This window comes from Siniperca chuatsi, linkage group LG7 (assembly GCF_020085105.1).
Source record: "Siniperca chuatsi isolate FFG_IHB_CAS linkage group LG7, ASM2008510v1, whole genome shotgun sequence".
In the NCBI taxonomy this organism is placed as follows: Eukaryota; Metazoa; Chordata; class Actinopteri; order Centrarchiformes; family Sinipercidae; genus Siniperca; species Siniperca chuatsi.
This window is the reverse complement of record NC_058048.1, coordinates 11,148,162-11,166,251: the sequence shown is the minus strand read 5'-3', so window position 1 is coordinate 11,166,251 and position 18,090 is coordinate 11,148,162. Positions and strand designations below refer to the sequence as shown.

Below are 18,090 nucleotides of genomic sequence, written 5' to 3'. Positions count from 1 at the left end.
CTTTCACAGAAAAGTAGCTCTTCAGAGGACCAGCAGGACGAGTCATTTAACCGCAAGGCCACCCTGTTGAAGAGTTTGTCTGTGATACTGCGCTGTAGCCCAGTCTGTGAAAAACAGTCTCTGTTTGCCCTCTTCCAGTCCTACAAGGAGAACAATATAGAGGAACAGCTCATCAAAAAGGTAACATTCAGGGCCTCGTGCATTGTGGAAATGGAGGTTCAAAATGCTGAATGCAGCTCTAACAATAGAATTTAGACAGGATCAGTGAATCAATGAATACAGTGACATTTTTGTAACGTCCGAAAGCATCGTCCAAATTGCTTGACAAGTGACGCTCGCTATGCATCACTAATCTAATACTTGAGTGAGCTTTTGTGCTTCAGTTGCCCTTTTCCTTGTAAAACGACGAACTACAGAAAGAGTGATGTGAGATGAACTGTTTCTGTCCTTCTTTATGTCACAGATGTTGTGCTGTGTATCCAGAGCGCTGGGCTACAGGAGCGTGAAAACATTTGTCAGTTCCCACCTGTACTACCTGGTAGCTGAGTGGCTCGCGCAGAGACAGTCTGACGATCGCTACACTCTTGGATCTTTCCCCTACACCCTCCTAGACCACAACACAGTCAAAGATTTCTATAAGTAAGGAAATAAACTTCTTCTATTATTTTCATTTCATGTTATTTGATGTTGTGTTGTGGCAACCTTTATTATCCACTCCACTTTCACCATTATGCAGTGATCTTACAGTGAGTAAAACACAATGAAGATTATGTTAACATCCAACATCCCCCCGTTGTCTTGTGTCCCCTTGAAGCTCTTCCTACCAGGTATTGATCCCCCACCTGGTCTTCCTGGATGATTTTGAGCAAGTGAAGTCTATCGGCAGGTATCTTGAGAAGGACTGGAGAGGGTTATTGGCTGACTGTTTCCCCAAGATCATGGTCAACATCCTGCCATACTTTGCCTTGTCTGGCCAGGATGCACAGGTTGCACAGCAGAGAGAGAAGGCCCACAGAGTGTACGACCTGCTCAAAGACGCCAACTGTCTGGGCAAACAGGTAAACACAACTGTATAACATCTGGGGTTAGACTTGTTATTTCATGCATCTTTCTACAGTGAAAAGAGACAGCAAGGGAAAGCAAATTAATGTAGCCACTCTGGGCACATAAAAGTCATTTTGTGTGGACATACAGTACACCTATCTAAATCACATTACAATTATCAGTGTAAGCTACATCTGCAGTGCAAAAGATCAGAGACTTTTGTGACTGTTGTGAGGTTTCCATAATGTACTGTAACATGACATTTGTTGGAGGCCTTTTGCACAATTGTCTCACATATCTTACATTTTCAGAATGTGTTGCCCCTGTCTGAATAAGTTGCTAACCTGTGCGTTGTACATACTAAGATCTGAACAACAAGCTACAGGATCGCAGGCTCAAATGAGTGTGCAGTGTGTGCCACATATGAGTAAAGATACAGTAATTGAATGGCATATTTGCTTTTGTCAACACAAATTGTACTATGTCTGTCCCCATGTTGTCATGTCCCCAGCAAATTGACAACCTGATCCACAGTAACCTGGCAGACATAGTGGTGGAACTGCTGATGACTCTGTATGAAGAAAGTGGAGCTGAAGGGGACAGAGAAGACCTGAAACGCTTTATAGGGTAATGGTAGTGGAAATCTTCCAAGTTTTTTTCTTCATATTAGTTTTCATTTTATTTATTTGTTCATTCATTAATTTCTTTCTTTTCTTTCTATCCATCTGGATTCCAAAGAAAAATGACAGAAAATGACTTAAAACTGTTTAATGCCCCTCAGGGAACTGGACCCCGCACCAAACCCACCATACTTCAGCTCTTATGTCATTAAAGCTACACTGGACTACCTTAGCAAGTGCCACAGTGCAAACCACAAGTCTTTGGTAGCCATTCTGTCAAAAACTCCGGTAAGATGTTTGCGTTATTCCCTGTGTGAAACTACTTTTCTTATCATTGATCAACATTTTTTTGCTCTTGCGTAGTTTTGACTATTATAACCTGTGTAACTGTTTGCGTTTTCCCTATTCTGTCTGATATTGTCATCATTGTCATCCCTTTTTTTGTGCTGTAGATTTCTATCCAGAGGATTCTGCTGGCGGTGTGTGAAAGAGCGGCAGAGACGACCAACAGCTATGAACGTCATCGCATCCTTCTCATGTATCACCTGTTTGTCAACCTGCTGCTCAGAGAGGTGAAGGACAGTCTGGGAGGAGCCTGGGCCTTTGTCCTCAGAGACATCATCTACACACTCATTCACCATATCAACAGCAGGTTGGTGCACACAAATACTCACAGGTAACATACATGTATACATGCAGTATTACACGTACTATGAAGACACAAACCACTCCCATCTTCCCTAGACAAAGTCAAACCAGTTTGTGTTTCTCTCATCCTCAGATCAGTTCAGTGTGATGAGGTCTCTAACCGAAGCCTCTCTCTGTGCTGCGACCTGTTGACCTCTGTGTGTCAGGTGGCTCTGCGGTTCTGTGATGATGCTCTAGACTGCCACCTTCAGGCCATTGTTGGGACTCTCACGGCTCAGGTGGCCAGCCGGCCCGCCATCTCACAGCAGGTAAGTGACAGGGAGTCAATTCATGAATGTTCTGTTTTTCAAGTTTGCAGATTCAATATGAATTATGTCTAATTTATGGAAAATGCAGACAAATGCAACAAAATGATGCATTCAAGACGGTATGCATTATTACAGGTATGTTACCTAGTGTACAAAAGCACCCACTTCCTTGGTTGTAAGAGGACATTGGCTTCTTGAATAAGCATTGTTCTAAATACGATATCCAGACACAAGGTTGGACTGGTTGATAAAACTGTTGAACCAAATGCAGTATGATGTACTTTACATCATTTAAAAAAAAATAAAAAATCTGGGATTTATAGACTCTAGAACTAATTGTTTTCATTATCAAGCTCCCTTAAGACATATAGGTTTTGCATTATTTCTGTTTGAGATAAATATCTGCCTCCTTTCAGCATTTGTGAGCCACACATTTTCATTTTTACTCCTCTCTGGCCCGCTAGGTGCTCAGTCTGTTGCAGTTTCTCGTGATAGAAAATCAACAGAAGTTAAAAGGAGCCATCAGCAGGTTGGAGCCTTTTCCTGACCTTCCTGAATTCAGAGAGCTGCGGTCTGTACGGCACATTCTCAAATATATCACTGGGACCTTTACGCTGAGACAGGTAATGGCCTAACTAATATCCATGTATTATGTATCCAAATAATTTTTTTTGGATGCATATGTAGCTCTGATTCCTCAGTGAATCAGAGGGGTGGAAATTAACAATCCTAAATTTCATTGCTGACCTACATCCTCCATGTTTCCCTTTTACAGGAGATAACCCATTTCCTGTCAGTGACGTCCTGTGACTCCTTACCTCTGACCAGACTTGAGGGGTTGAAGGAGCTGACCAGACAGCTGCACGTGAACAAGGGACAGTTTAGAGAGCTGCTCAAAGAGTGCCACGGTATGATGCCAGATGAGGGAAAAATGGTCTACGCGAACAAAGTTGTGGCATGTTAAATGTCTAATGAGCTTGTTCTAAATGTTCTGTCTCTTTGTCCTCCTTGTAGCTGACCCCACTGACAGTGTGCTGGTGAAGCTGGTTCTCAGCCTGCTGCAGCTCTGTAAGCTAGCAGCCAACCACCCCGGAGGAGCCGACATCCTAGGTATGAAATCAAATAACTACTACGCCGTGTTCTCGGCCATGTCTGGGCAGTTTCATCATATTCAGTTTTTCAATCACAAATCTTTTCCTGCAGAGGCAGCAGGCAGCTGTCTGGGAGAACTGGGTCCTGTGGATTTCTCCACCATCGCCCTGCTTCATGGCAGAGACCCCTTATATGAAAAGGCAGTGTCTCTCTTTGCCTCCACTGAGTCACAGTGTCTTTACATCATCCTCAACTGCATGAACGACGCACTCACTCAACAGCGGTACGGTGAATCCTGGATCTCTGTTTATAAAAGTATGTTGTACATGACTACGGTGGAGGGAGCGGTTTGTATTGATGTTTACTGTGTTCTGTGCTGTGGTTGTCTGCCAGCATTGAGGTGAGGAAGGCAGCCGCTGAGTGTGTGACGAGCATCCTCGCCACTCAGTCTGGAGTGGACTTCTGGGAGCAACACAAAGACAACAGAGACCCCATGCTGGCCTACCTCAATCCCTTTAGAAAGGCCAAGAAGAATGTGGGTTAAGCATGTTTTTGTATCCAAACATTGATTTTGGTGTCGTATTTACAGTATGTATACCACTTATCCAAACAGTAAACAATTTTGATCCTTGATTAGGTGGCAGCTGTGGCTGCTGAGGAGAGTTCAGAGGCCAGGGAGAAGCTGGAGAGTCAGGAGTTTTGGATTCCCCAGGCAGGCAGCCACAAGGCCTGGCTGAAGGCTCTGTGCACCGCCCTGCTCGACAGTGGAGGAGTCAGGAGTGAGGCTCTGCTACTGTCACGACCTCTGTGTCTGGTGAGCACATGGAAGTTACCTTAAGAACGTGTAGTCTTCATAACTGGACTGCCTACATCAGTCGTACTCTGCCTTTCATTTCATTTCTTAAGAGCACGCAGTCCATGTGCTTAAAGTATCCACTTCTTGGATTGTGTTTAATTTCTATATGTGCTTTAGAGCATTTTGTAGCCTTTGTGGTCCATATACTGTACATCAACTAGTTCCGGTCTGCACCTTATTTCCTCCATCTGTCTCAAGGTGTGGGTGGACTGCTGTCAGAGGCTGCTGCCCCTTATCATTCACTCCATCCTTCTGGATGACTCTAATGGTTCGTGGAGGGATTTGCTCTCCTCCCACATTCAGAACTTCTTCAGCTTTTGTTCCAGAAGCGCTCAGGCCTCCAGTCGGTCTGCCACACCTCTCAACTCTGATTCTGGTGAGTTTGAGAGTATGACAAATGATAATGATAATTTATTGTTCTCTTCATCTACTTAACTCCAGTTCAGGGCATTTCTCTGTGGTTTGTGTTCACAATCATATGCCTACATTTCAACAGTGGATGGTAGTGATACCTGTCATCACATTCAGGAATCTGTATGTTTTTGTTTGGGATTTAACATTTATTATTCTTTACAGAGTCAGACACTGCCAGCCAGGGCTTGCACGACAAGACCTCTCTGCGCACCATGCTTGCTGTTATTGACTATCTGAGACACCAGCAGAGACCACTGGAAGCTGATAGGTTTGCAATGTTATTGTAATCAAATATGTGTTAGATAAAAGTAAAATGTGCATTTTCTATTTGGACCTGCTATTTATCTGATTTTCTCATCCTATAGCAGACTGATGTGTCTTCGTTAATGTAGGTGCTAGAGCCCGACCGATATGGGATTTTTGAGATCGATACCGATTTTAGAGAGGAAAAATTCGCCGATTACCAATATGGCCAATATAGTGAATTTCTGAGCCAGAATAAAAATAGTCCTTTTCTTTGTGGATTGTGCAATGATTTTGCACCGATATGACTATGCAAAGGTACTCAGAAGGCTGCGTTCTTAAACATATAACTTTATTAAAGAATATTTAAGTTAAATATTCTTTTAGCATGTTAAATATTTATTATATGTTAAAGTATTTCACAAACTAGTTAGCAACTTACTGTGAAGACATTGCTTGACTCCGTCCGCACCACCGTCTGCTCAGCTGTGATGCACTCTGCTACATGTGCTGCAGTCAGTGCTGACTGAGAGTATTGTAAACAATGGAGTCGGAGCGCCCTCTGCTGGACAAACTACATGATGATGCCATTTCTAAATCACCCAAAGCATCATTTTCTCCATTATATGTTCTGTAAAAAAAAGTTTTCATATCGGTGCATGTCGGAAAACATATACACCGATACCTATATATCTGTGATAGGTCCATATCAGGCCCCACATCTGCCAATAAAATCAGCCAGCCGATAATTCGGTCTAGCTCTAGGTGCATGTAAACTGATATGCAGTGTCTGGAGTGTCTGTGAAATAAACACTGTATCCTTCTTCCAGCAACTCCTGTGGTACGGTATGTGACTCAAATTTCTGGCTGGAGCTGAACTACCTGGAGGTGGCCAAAGCTGCTCAGTCCTGCTCAGCACATTTCACCGCCCTGCTGTACACTGAGATCTATGTCGATAAGATTAAATCTAACATGGAGGAAAGTCGCAGGTATGCAAGGAATGAACCGGAGGACATTTTCCTGCATGGGATTTTAATTCATGTTTAGTTAAGTGTCATTTACATAAGGTTATTTTAATTTCATTACACCTTAAATGTTGAATCTGCACTCTACAATTTTTTTTGCAGTTTTAATGTTTTTTAAATGGGTAATAATCATAATAGCATGCAAAGAATCTCAAAAACTAAATGTATAGATCACTTTTTAACTTTTTTTTAAAAACATTTTTAAATAACAAAAATGTTTCTTTTTGTGATCCATGTATTTACCAAATCTGCAGAACCAAGTCCCGAGCAACACGTAGGATCAATTTTGAAGAGAACAGCCAAAACTTCACCATCTCCAGCCTGACTGAGAAAAGTATGGAAGACACCAAAATCAGTCTGCAGGTCAGTTCTTCATGTCAGATACGTTTTTGCATTAACAAAATTGTTAATCCAAAAATTTAGTAAATTAACAGAAACAAAGCAATTTGCTAATTCAGATTTCTCCTTGATATGTTTCTGAAAAATGTTCGCCCAAAAATAACACAGATTGTTTCTTGCCAAATGTGAGTCCAGTGCAATGATCACCAACTTCAAAACTTGTGACAAATGTGAGTTAGCATGTAAGCTAAATATGCACTGTAATGTACAGGGGTTGGGCACAACAATGTAAATGGCTGTAAAATAGTATACAATCCAGTGCAAAGTCATTCCATCATGTATTAAAATAACTATTTCCACTCATTTTGTCTTTGTAGGAGCTGCTGATTGAGGTGTATCGGAGCATCGGAGAGCCTGATAGTTTGTATGGCTGTGGCGGGGAGACGATGACCAGTCCACTGACAAGGTAGATTAATGAGACCTGCGGACCTGCTCACCATCTTTCACACTGTCACTCGTTCCCTGTGGTCATTATCAGAACTACAAAGCTTGTTTTATCATACTAATTTATAGGATTCGAACATATGAGCATGAAGCTATGTGGGGGAAGGCCCTCACCTCATACGACCTTTACTCCACTCTGCCTGAGGTCACTCGACAAGTGGGAATTGTTGAGGTAAAGTAATGAAAGCTTTTGTTGAAATACACCTGTCTCATCTGAATGATCAGAAAGTGGAGATAGTACGATAAAAAGCATCCCATCCGCTTGATGACGCACTGCAGATTTGCCCTGTTTGCCCAAATAAAATTCTTATGTCTTACATAAGGTATTAATGCTTTCAGTGCAGTGTAATGCAGCCTCTTCAGTGCTGATGTTCCCTCTCCCCATCAACAGGGCCTGCAGAACTTTGGTCTGAGCAGCATCCTTGCCACATACATGAGGGGTCTAGAGAGTGAAGGGGTGGAGTGGGGAGCTGAGCTGAGAGAGCTCCGCTTCCAGGCCGCCTGGAGGAACACGCAGTGGGACTGCGAGCTGCCAGAGAGGTGAGGCCAAGGGGGCATAAACATAGAGCTCTGCAGTGCCTGCTACACAAAACACAACTGTAACCCATCAGAGAATCAGAGGCAATCTCTCACTTAATACCTCTTTTTCCTGCTAATTTGTTGTGTCAGGAGTGAGAAATCCATACCTGGCTACCATGAATCAGTGTTTTGTGCCATGCAAGCACTGAGGGACAAAGAGTTCTCCATATTTGATGAAACTATGAAACAGGCCAGGTATGGTAGACATTTAGAGACTCATAAAATGTCAAGTTTTAACTCTAATTCAGTGCTCCACTGGCAGAGTCATTCACCCATCTATGTGCTTGTGTGTTTCCACAGGGGTGCAGAGGTGGAAGAGCTGTGCAGAGGCAGTCTAGAGGCTGTGTCTTCTCTGTACCCAGCTCTCAGGAACCTGCAGAGCATCAGGGAGCTGGAGAGTGTTAAACAGCTCTTTTCCAGGTAATATCAGTAGTGAAACACACAATAACAATATACAACATAATCATTAACACAGGAAAGAGTGTTGAGGATTTATCGGCAGAGCCAAACTTTTTAAGGCTTTTTTTGCGTGGAAGTCTTGTTCGCTGCCATCTTGGGTTAGGCTGATGGAGATGTCTACTGTAGTGAATTTATTCACATCATTCCTAGTAAATATTTGTTTCTATCAGGCCCTTTTCAGATGTGACTCTGAGGGAAGTTTGCAGCCATTGGCGGCAGCACTCCCAGCTGCTCGCTGACAGTGACTTTGCTTTGGTGGAGCCCATTCTGGCCATCCGCTCTGTGTCGCAGCACACCCTGATGTCGAGGGTGGGAGACCCCGACAGCATCCAGTACCTCAGCTCCATGCTCACCGACCACCTCATGGAGCTCTGCCGGCTGGCTTGCAAGGCTGGGAATACACAGGTAGCGCGTGTGTGTGTGTGTGTGTGTGTGTGTGTGTGTGTGTGTGTGTGTGTGTGTGTGTGTGTGTGTGTGTGGTCAGATTTAAGGCAATGTTTCCTTTTATTTTCCAAGTGAATATGGTCAGACGGGTAACTACAAAGTGCTCACAGTGTTGTGATTCCTGTCCAGCTGGCAGAGCGGGCAGTCTTCCAGATGAAGCAGCAAGGTGGTGGAGGGTCCTGGGCGCCATCCCCTGTGTCGTCATGGCAACTGGAGGAAGCCCAAGTGTTCTGGGCAAAAGGAGAGCAGGGACTGGCCCTGGGCCTGCTGAGACAGATGATAAACAACCTAGAGGAAAAGGTGAGACACAAACACGCAGACTCAACAGCTCTAAAAAAATATGTATATATTGAGCACCTTTGTTGTGTTAAAAAGCTTACTTTAATTATGGAACATCCCTAAATGTTATAATGCTATAATGCAAAATCCAAAACGTCAAGAGGCTTCATTGAATTATTTTCTGTTTTATCTATTTGTTGACCAGGTGGACTTAAATCCTGCTCTGGCCCCGGTCTACACCGAGTGCCTCAGGCTGTGTGGTAACTGGCTGGCTGAGACCTGCCTTGAAAGCCCTGGAGTTATACTGGAGAAGTACCTGGAGAGGGTAAGAGGAAACTAAAAGATAATGTACCAGTTTAACGGACAAGGATTAAGCCTTGTTGCAGTATTTCAGTGGATATCTGCTCAGGAAAACAGCCCAATATATCTGTTTTCATACAAACCGAGGTGTCCAGTTCCTGGAAAACTTGTAAAATGACATAAATGGAGTTGTACATATTTCAGAAAAAAATGGTTTTGTCAGTGCAGAACTAGTGGCAAAAGTCTGTCTCATTCTAACAGGCAAACAGGAATCTAAAAGATCTCAAAATATCTAATATATGTAACTATATGAATCTCTCAAGCACCCTGAAGTACACACACATTCGTGCACATACATCAGGACTCCCTCAGAAAAATGAATGAGTTATTACCCATCAGCCAGGCGGTGTCCGGCCACCGGCGCTCATATACACACACTCACACATGAATTATTTATTTATGTCCAAATAAATAAGGAGTAGGCCCAAAGATATAAATATGAAACTTCTGCACGTTTACAGTTTGTGTCCTCGGGCTACAGCAGATTCATATGGACAAATTTAAATTATTCATGTGTGTGTGTGTGTGTGTGTGTGTGTGTTTGCCTGTACCTGTGTGCTCTGTGGCACCTAATGTAGCGAATGAGGCCACACTGTTTTGTAGTGATGTTTCTTGAGCTTTACTGCATCTAGTGGAACTAGTCCTCTTACATTTTTGCATTGACACCTTTACTTTATATTTTTAATTTCACTGCTTGACTCTAACTTCCTTTTGTCAGAGAAGCTGTTAACTTTTCAAATCTGTAAAAAAATCTTTTCTGTGTTCTTCTACCAGGCAGTGGAGGTGATCAAGGGGGAATCAGGAGTTCAGGACTCCAGGCTGCAGAGTCAGCGGACGGAGGCATTCCTTTCTCTGGCCCGCTTCTCTGACGCTCAGTACCAGAGCATCGACAAATACATGAACTCCTCTGAGTTTGAGAACAAGCAGGCGCTGCTGGAGAAGGCCAAAAAAGAAGTGGACTTGATTAAGGAGCATAATGTGTCCAACAGGTCTGTGTTTTAAAAGCACTGATTTTTCTTACACGACAGGAGGGGAAAACTGGATCCTTCACGTATAAAGATGCCCTTCGTTACTCTACCCCAAAAAACCAATTGGGAGACTTTAGATGGCTAAATAGATACTGTAGATGTGCAGACAGAAAATCCCAGCAAGTCTTTATTCTACTTTCTCTTCCTCTGACTTCACAGGTACACAATAAAGGTGAAGAAAGAGCTGCAGCTGGATGAGACGGCTCTGTCCAACCTGCAGGAAGACAGACAGCGTTTCCTGTGTAAGGCGGTGGAGAATTACATCCAGTGTCTTGAGCAAGGTGAGGAGCACGACACCTGGGTGTTCCGCCTGGCTTCGCTCTGGCTGGAGAATGCCAACGTTAAGGCCGTAAATGACATGATGAAGGTCAGTAAAACAAACCTGAATTTGCTTATTTTTGCATCAGATTTTTGGGTAAAATGGAAAGTCAATGCTTTTAATTTTCTCAGAGCGCCTTCACTTATTTTGTGTTCCAGAAAGGGGTGAAGCAGATCCCTTCCTACAAGTTTCTGCCTCTCATGTATCAGCTGGCCGCTCGCATGGGGACCAAGATGGCAAATGGCATCGCTGAGGATACGGGCTTCCATGATGTCCTCATCGACGTAATGCAACACTTTTTTAATACACATAAACATCAGAATATCATTGGTCCATCTACAAGCCAACTCTAGCAAATACAAAATTTTTGCCTGATACAGTTTACTGCCTTTTCAAGGGAAAAAAACCCACTGCTGCTTCGGTTGTTTTCTCTACTCACAGCTGATCTACCAAGCGTCTCTGCAACACCCTCACCACACACTCTTCATCATCCTCGCCCTGGTGAACGCCAACAAAGATGAGAACTTTTGCAGCAGCCGGCTGTCTAAGAGCGCTCCGCGGCTGACCTCGCAGTTTGACCTGGTGAGCCTTTCACTAGATTACTGTCAGTTTCATGTGTAGCTTGAACGTGACACATTTTCATGATGCAGGAATACAAAGGAAAGTGCATGAGTAGGGCTGGATGATTTGCACAAAGTCCAATATCAGTAATATTTTTGTCCAAAGTGATCGTAAGGTTGGTCTGCTTATTGCTTATCGCCATAGAATTTGTTACCATGAGCTGAGGTGTTCCTGTCTACCTGAGTATTGATTAGTTGCATTACTGTATATATTCAACAAAGACAACATAGTTCAGTTATTAGTAAATGTAATTTCCTCTAGCTTTTATTGCACATATTTATACTGAAATGTTTTGAAATAGATGTTTACTCAGTGTGATTCTGGACTGTAAGGCTCCTACAGGCTGGCAGGCTCTTTGCTGTGTCTTGTTTGCACAAAGCTGCAATTGCAAAGTCTGTTTGTGAATTTCATCACTGGACCCCGGGAATATAAGAGCAGCATTATGAATGTTGCTTTTATAGTCTGTAACAGTTTCGAAATGAACAATTTCCTCTTAAATTAACAATTTAAAGTGCTCTCCTGGATAAAATCATGACATTCATAATGTTTTTATAGCCATTAGTTTCATTCTACAGTGGTTTTATTCTATACAAGTTCTGTTTTACAAGGAAAGCTTTTCGTCGTGCAGGAGCGTTCAGATGTGGCTCGGAAGATCATTAGTGCGATCAGGAAAAAGAGAGGCGAGATGATCCGAGGGATCGAGCGTCTGTGTGATGCCTACATCACTCTGGCCTATATGGACGTCAGCAAGCACAAGACTGAGAAGAGTGAGTAGTCGGACCACAGTGACTTCACAGCATTTCAAGGATTCAGGGATTTCTATCCTTGAAATGTCAAGAAACTTAGGCAGTTAGTTTGCCGGTGTAAAAATCATTTATAGTTTTTTTTTTTTTAGTGCTTTACATGGACAACTCTCTTCTTCTACCCCTAAATGTTGGTATTATATGCCCAGCTGATGTCATCCTTTGTGTCTTTGTTTCATTATAGAGGCTATTCCCATCCCTGCTGATCAGCCCATCATGCAAATCAAAGATCTGGATGAGGTTGTCATCCCCACAATGGAGATCAAGGTGAAAAATTATGGGCATTTTTCAGTTTTCATTATCCTTAATAATTTTAGTTTGGAAGATGAGGATGATGGAGGTGGGATGATCAACTGCAAGAGGAGATTGATTTGATTTAATTTGATTGACCCATTGGATTTTATTTAAAATTAAAATAATGTGGAGATTTCCCTCTGAAAAGCAGGTTTTTATTTCTTTATTTTCGTGTGAAAAAACAAAGATCTGAGATTTTGTGTGTCGGAGTTGCTTGAGCATTGTTGGGAGTAAATGACACATCGTGTGCAGACATCACAAAGTGTGGAACTTTAACTTCACTTCTTGTGATATCAAATCAGTTTTTGATCATTTTGTTCCTGTGCCACACGTTAAACAACAGTTTAACACAAAACTCCTCCAGACCAAATCTGCTCCAATAATGGCACCACATGTACATTTAAATATTTAGCACTCTTTAACAACTGTCTCTGTATAAATAGGTGGATCCATCCGGTTGCTATGACAACCTGGTGACTGTCAGATCCTTCATGCCCCAATATCACCTGGCCGGAGGAGTCAACCTGCCCAAGATCATCGACTGTGTCGGCTCTGACGGCAAGAGCAGGAGACAGCTGGTCAAGGTAAGTGTGCCTCTTATGTGTGTCTTGTTAGAAGCATGCCTTTGATTCTTTGAATAAGTGAGGTCAAGTTTATGTTACAAACATGTGCAAACACACTTGTTTCTGTCAAATATGTGTGTTTTTGACTTTAACAAATCCCCTCTCTTTGAAGCTAAAGCTGCTGTCATGTGTTTCTGACCGGCCCTGGAGGAACCTGCTCACTTTTAACTTCAGTTCTTTTACTTTTCAGTTTGGCTGTTGGTAATAATTAATCTTGTTTCCGTACCAGGACAAATGGCTAACATGCTTTCTTCAAGAGACAGTGTGGGTGTACTTGTACGTGCTACATAGTGAGGACTGAAACACGTTTTTTACCTACAGAGTGAGGACATTTTGGCCGGTCCTCACAACTTCAAAGGGCTGTTTGAAGGTTAAGACTTAACCTTCAAAAGGGTGTGTGTGTGTGTGTGTGTGTGTCTGTGTGTGCGTGTGCGTGTGTGCGTGCGTGTATTAGTGCGTGTATTAGTGCGTGTATTAGTGCAAGTGCAGGAACACTTGTCAGCCACTTAAAGGCTAATAATTCACCATTTAGACACTTGGGAGAGTGTCTAAATGGTGAGATGGAGAGAAATAATGTTTTTTCCGATCATTCACCTCAGTGAATTATATTTTTAGATCAATATTCTATCAATGTGACCCACTGTACATTTTATTAAGCTCACAATTGACACCTACTGAGTCTGTCTTGTGGTTGCTCAATTGTGGGAAAATATTGCCTGCACACTTACTCCATGCCGCAAACGTTTAACAATGACAACGTTTCGATCCTACTCGGATCTTCTTGGGATCAGAATGTTTGAAAAATGAAAATCACACCCATATTTATACGTCATGCACACCAATAGGCTGACAAGCTCTATGATGGCAGGTGTGGTTAACCATCCAAACCGCCAAGGGTGATAAACATCCAAAAACAACAAAGTACATAGAAGGTAACATATAAAAAAACAGCAATACAAAAGCCATACTTCAAAATATCAAACATATATCTTATCTTATAAACATTATATCAGATTCATCATCCCATATGTAATGAATCTATAATGAATCTGTAATGAATCCCCTACGTTCAAAAGTATATTGTATTAAGTTCGAGGAAAAAGAGAAGAAGTCTTAATTTCATGTACAGAAATAGGGTCTTAACCCCTTTCAGAAAAAGTTAGCTAGATCAAATCACAGTAAGGAAAAAACATTTCAAACATTCTGACCCAACGGAGATCCAAGTCGGATCGAAACGTTGTCGTTTTTAAACTTTTGTGACATGGAGTAAGTGTGCATGCTTTGCCTTTTTTCATTGAGGCAGTTTTCTTTTGACTTTGCACCCACATGATGCGCGTATAATTACTCTCCTTCAACTGATATTTTACGGCCCTGAAAAATAGTTGGGAATGCAATGTATCAAAACTAATATAGATTTGAAAAATGGACATAATTTGACAGGATAAGACACTTTAAAAAAAATGACTTTACTGTTGGTAAAAAATGTAAATGGCTAAATATTAAAATGAGGCTCAAAATGAGCTCCTCAATGCTCCTTGGTGCTACAGTATACTACATGTTCTCCAGTGACCTTTGCCCTCTCGGTGTGAACAGGGTCGGGACGACTTGCGGCAGGATGCAGTGATGCAGCAGGTCTTCAGCATGTGCTCCATGCTGCTGCAGCGCAACACGGACACTCGCAAGAGAAAGCTCAACATCAGACGATACAAGGTTACACACATTATTTATTTACTCTGTTACTCTGTTTTTGTATTTAAACCTTTGCTCTTTAATTCAAAGAGAATAATAAATCAGGACTGAGTTGTTCTGTTGCATATTTTCTTTGATCTTTGTGTCATCAACTTGTAATTCCCTTACTTTCATCATCATCAAAGCGGTAAAAAAAACAAAAAAAACTTGCATCACCTGCTTTCTGTCTGACTCATACTTCATCCCAGGTGGTGCCGTTCTCGCAGCGTAGCGGTGTGTTAGAGTGGTGTTCTGGCACGGTGCCTATTGGGGAGTTTCTGGTGGATCCCAATAAAGGAGCCCACAAACGCTTCAGACCCCGGGACTGGACCAACCTAACATGCCGCAAGAAGATGATGGTACTGGTCTTTGTGTTTGAACTGATTTGGCTAAACTGGTCTTAGCCCTGTTTTGTTTAATTTTCTGCACAACTGCAGATCCAATCAGAACTGCGTGTTGAAATTGCACTCTTCATCCCTAAAAAAAAAAAAATAAAGTCAACTAAAAACCTTGTCCTGTTAATCCTTCTGTCATGCTGTCATCACAGGAGGCTCAGAGGCTGCCTTTTGATGAGAAGCTCCAGGCCTACAGCGAGGTGTGCAAGAGCTTCAGGCCGGTCTTCAGGTATTTCTGCATGGAGCGATTCCTGGACCCCGCGGTGTGGATGGAGAAACGGCTGGCTTACACTCGCAGCGTGGCCACCTCCTCTATAGGTACAGCCAGTACTGCATGTTCACCCCAGGTCTTGTACTATAAATACAATACGTCACATACAACATCATATTTTGACACAAAATGAAATCTTTGGGTTTTTAAGTGGGTGTTTGGTTGAAGCAAGACAAGCACGGAGGCAGGCCTGCATTCAGTTAGAAAAGTATGTCTCCTCAAACAATGAACATTTTGTTACCGGAGGTAATTATGTTAATTCTTTACCAGGCTGCCCCTCAGGCCATTTTACGGTATAAAACAGTAGAAATTATGACATGGAGACTTAACAAATTATAACAGTTATGAAAGTCATTTTTCATTTCATTTTAACAAATAATGGTGATATAATGAAACATCTTGGGGATTTGAAATCGTAGATGACCTATCGACTTTCTCCTTTTGATTCAGCCAATGAATTACTTTTCTGTTTTGTGCCCGCAGTTGGCTACATCGTGGGCCTGGGTGACCGACACATCCAGAATATTCTGATCGATGAGCAGACTGCTGAACTGGTGCACATCGATTTAGGTAAAATCTCATTAGTTTTATTTATGTAAGCAGAGAAAGTTTACTCTTCTCTTCAGATAAGGTGAGGCTGTGTAAACAGTTGCTGTGTGTACTGAGCTTTCTGCAACTGTTCTCAAGCAACATGAAGCAGTAAAGTGAGACCTGTTCTACATCTAGAAAAGTTTGATCAAAGTGCATTTGTTGACTTGACAATTAAGGATTCAAATGGAATCATAAATGGACTCTTTAAAGCTCTAAATTCAAAGATCAAGACATTGTGAATAACATGATATAACATGCATCCTAACACGTCCCTCTCTCTGTTTCCTTTTCATGTGTTTGGCGTTCAGGTGTGGCCTTTGAGCAGGGGAAGATCCTCCCCACCCCCGAGACTGTCCCCTTCAGACTGTCCAGAGACATTGTGGACGGGATGGGCATCACTGGAGTGGAGGGAGTTTTCAGGAGGTGAGGAGGAGATCATGGTTGTTCTCTGAAATTGTCAAAAACGTCATTAAATATTTAGAAACAAAGACCAACAGGAAGTCAAGCCTGAGAATGTTTTCATGTGGTGTCCAAAACATACCACACATTTTAAGATTTTTCTACCTTCTGGTCAGCCACTATTTCATGTTTGTGTCATTACAGTGTAAAAATAAACTTGCAGGACCAGTTTTTAAAACATTTTGGTTTGTGGTGCCTTCAAGGACTGAATACATACAATTAAATAAATGTAATTAAATACCACTGCAGTATTTGCTTAACCTTATGTTTTATGGGCTGAACTGTTTTCTCTGGCCAGATGTTGTGAGAAGACTATGGAGGTGATGAGGAGCTCTCAAGAAGCTCTGCTGACTATTGTAGAGGTAAGAATATGCCTCTTAGCTGCTCTTAAATCACTGCCATAGCCATCACCTCATGTTAAGCATTGTTCTGTGTGTTTCTGCGTGTTTATGTGCTGTAAAGGTGCTGCTGTATGACCCTTTGTTCGACTGGACCATGAACCCGTTGAAGGCCTTCTACCTGCAGCATGACGAACAGCAAGAGCTCAACGCAACGCTCAACTCCACTATAGGGGGAGATGACATAGACAACCACCGTAAATCCAGGTGTGTGTGTGTGTGTGTGTGTTACTGTTCCTCCACAGGACTGGGCATGTATGAAAAATCAATTTGATGTAATGTAATTGGTTTTTAATGCTTTCATTTCAAAATAAGAGCCCTTTCAGTGATGTTGTAGAGCTGTTTCCGTCTCTCTTAATGCTCTGTCTCATCACCTTACACTCGTCCTCCTGCAGTGACAGTCAGAGCTTCAACAAAGTGGCGGAGCGGGTGCTGCTGAGGCTGCAGGAGAAGCTGAAGGGGGTGGAGGAGGGTACGGTGCTCAGCGTGGGGGGGCAGGTCAACCTTCTCATCCAACAAGCCATGGACCCCAAAAACCTCAGCAGCCTCTTCCCAGGCTGGCAGGCCTGGGTGTAGACCTGAGAGAAGCAGGTTTACATTCAGTTCCTGCCTCAGGCAACAAGTGTAATGGACTCATTTTCTTTTTCTCCTCTATATGATAAGTAGAGGCAGTTTCTTGGTCTTTGCTTGTGTCAGAGAAACCCCCTTTAACAAGTCAAACTATTTGAAAAAAATGCCACAGATGTTAAAAAATATTGCTTCTTTTTGTCTGTTGTTGAAGGCATAATATCACCACATGGTTTAAGAAAGAAAAATGGACAGACACTATGCAAATGAGCTTTAGAATATAAACATGATATATGATATTCTGGATCAAACTTGAAACAAGTTCCTTGGTTAGTCACCATCGTCAATAAAAGGAAGTTCTCTATTGTTAATTTTTATAAGCCTCAACACCAACAGATCAACAATGAATGTTGTTCCTTTTGAAGTATTCATTTCTGCTAACCATTGCACTTTAACATAAAGTTTGGCAAATTGCATGCAAAACAAACCATACGATCATCCATTTTTTTTGCTGCTGTAATCTGTGATCAGAATTTTAAAAGGCCAATAAATTGTGGCGCTGAAACGGATGAGCCTGGTTTACTGTAAAGAGAATGTGTCTGTATTTTATCCAATGAGATGTGAATGTTTTCAGACTGTTGACTGTTGTAAGAAGTGATTAATTATTGGCAATGAATAACCGACACTCAAAGTTTTGTTATAAATGTCTCAGTTGATATCAGAGTTGTATTTTATCTGACTACTTATTCATTACAAGTTTATTTACAGATATAACTGTG

General features: G+C 42.1%; 1 protein-coding gene across 2 annotated transcripts in view; it reads left to right on the top strand.

Moving 5' to 3' along the window:
- The window catches only part of atm (ATM serine/threonine kinase), a 27,143-nt gene extending 9,053 nt beyond the window's left edge, over window positions 1-18,090 (top strand). For both annotated transcript variants that reach the window (XM_044201214.1, XM_044201215.1), the window contains 40 exons: window positions 10-180; window positions 464-639; window positions 815-1,058; window positions 1,556-1,671; window positions 1,826-1,952; window positions 2,117-2,316; window positions 2,446-2,620; window positions 3,085-3,243; window positions 3,396-3,528; window positions 3,635-3,730; window positions 3,824-3,995; window positions 4,106-4,247; window positions 4,350-4,526; window positions 4,767-4,944; window positions 5,145-5,250; window positions 6,056-6,214; window positions 6,505-6,613; window positions 6,967-7,055; window positions 7,163-7,265; window positions 7,485-7,633; window positions 7,763-7,867; window positions 7,973-8,092; window positions 8,302-8,536; window positions 8,705-8,875; window positions 9,060-9,179; window positions 9,989-10,203; window positions 10,402-10,609; window positions 10,720-10,845; window positions 11,003-11,143; window positions 11,811-11,949; window positions 12,170-12,252; window positions 12,723-12,863; window positions 14,496-14,612; window positions 14,840-14,989; window positions 15,178-15,343; window positions 15,780-15,866; window positions 16,196-16,310; window positions 16,645-16,708; window positions 16,809-16,951; window positions 17,140-18,090. In XM_044201214.1, coding sequence (XP_044057149.1) covers window positions 10-180; window positions 464-639; window positions 815-1,058; window positions 1,556-1,671; window positions 1,826-1,952; window positions 2,117-2,316; window positions 2,446-2,620; window positions 3,085-3,243; window positions 3,396-3,528; window positions 3,635-3,730; window positions 3,824-3,995; window positions 4,106-4,247; window positions 4,350-4,526; window positions 4,767-4,944; window positions 5,145-5,250; window positions 6,056-6,214; window positions 6,505-6,613; window positions 6,967-7,055; window positions 7,163-7,265; window positions 7,485-7,633; window positions 7,763-7,867; window positions 7,973-8,092; window positions 8,302-8,536; window positions 8,705-8,875; window positions 9,060-9,179; window positions 9,989-10,203; window positions 10,402-10,609; window positions 10,720-10,845; window positions 11,003-11,143; window positions 11,811-11,949; window positions 12,170-12,252; window positions 12,723-12,863; window positions 14,496-14,612; window positions 14,840-14,989; window positions 15,178-15,343; window positions 15,780-15,866; window positions 16,196-16,310; window positions 16,645-16,708; window positions 16,809-16,951; window positions 17,140-17,320 — 5,808 coding nt within the window. In that variant the 3' untranslated portion in view covers window positions 17,321-18,090. The remainder of the gene's footprint in view (window positions 1-9; window positions 181-463; window positions 640-814; window positions 1,059-1,555; window positions 1,672-1,825; window positions 1,953-2,116; window positions 2,317-2,445; window positions 2,621-3,084; window positions 3,244-3,395; window positions 3,529-3,634; window positions 3,731-3,823; window positions 3,996-4,105; window positions 4,248-4,349; window positions 4,527-4,766; window positions 4,945-5,144; window positions 5,251-6,055; window positions 6,215-6,504; window positions 6,614-6,966; window positions 7,056-7,162; window positions 7,266-7,484; window positions 7,634-7,762; window positions 7,868-7,972; window positions 8,093-8,301; window positions 8,537-8,704; window positions 8,876-9,059; window positions 9,180-9,988; window positions 10,204-10,401; window positions 10,610-10,719; window positions 10,846-11,002; window positions 11,144-11,810; window positions 11,950-12,169; window positions 12,253-12,722; window positions 12,864-14,495; window positions 14,613-14,839; window positions 14,990-15,177; window positions 15,344-15,779; window positions 15,867-16,195; window positions 16,311-16,644; window positions 16,709-16,808; window positions 16,952-17,139) is intronic.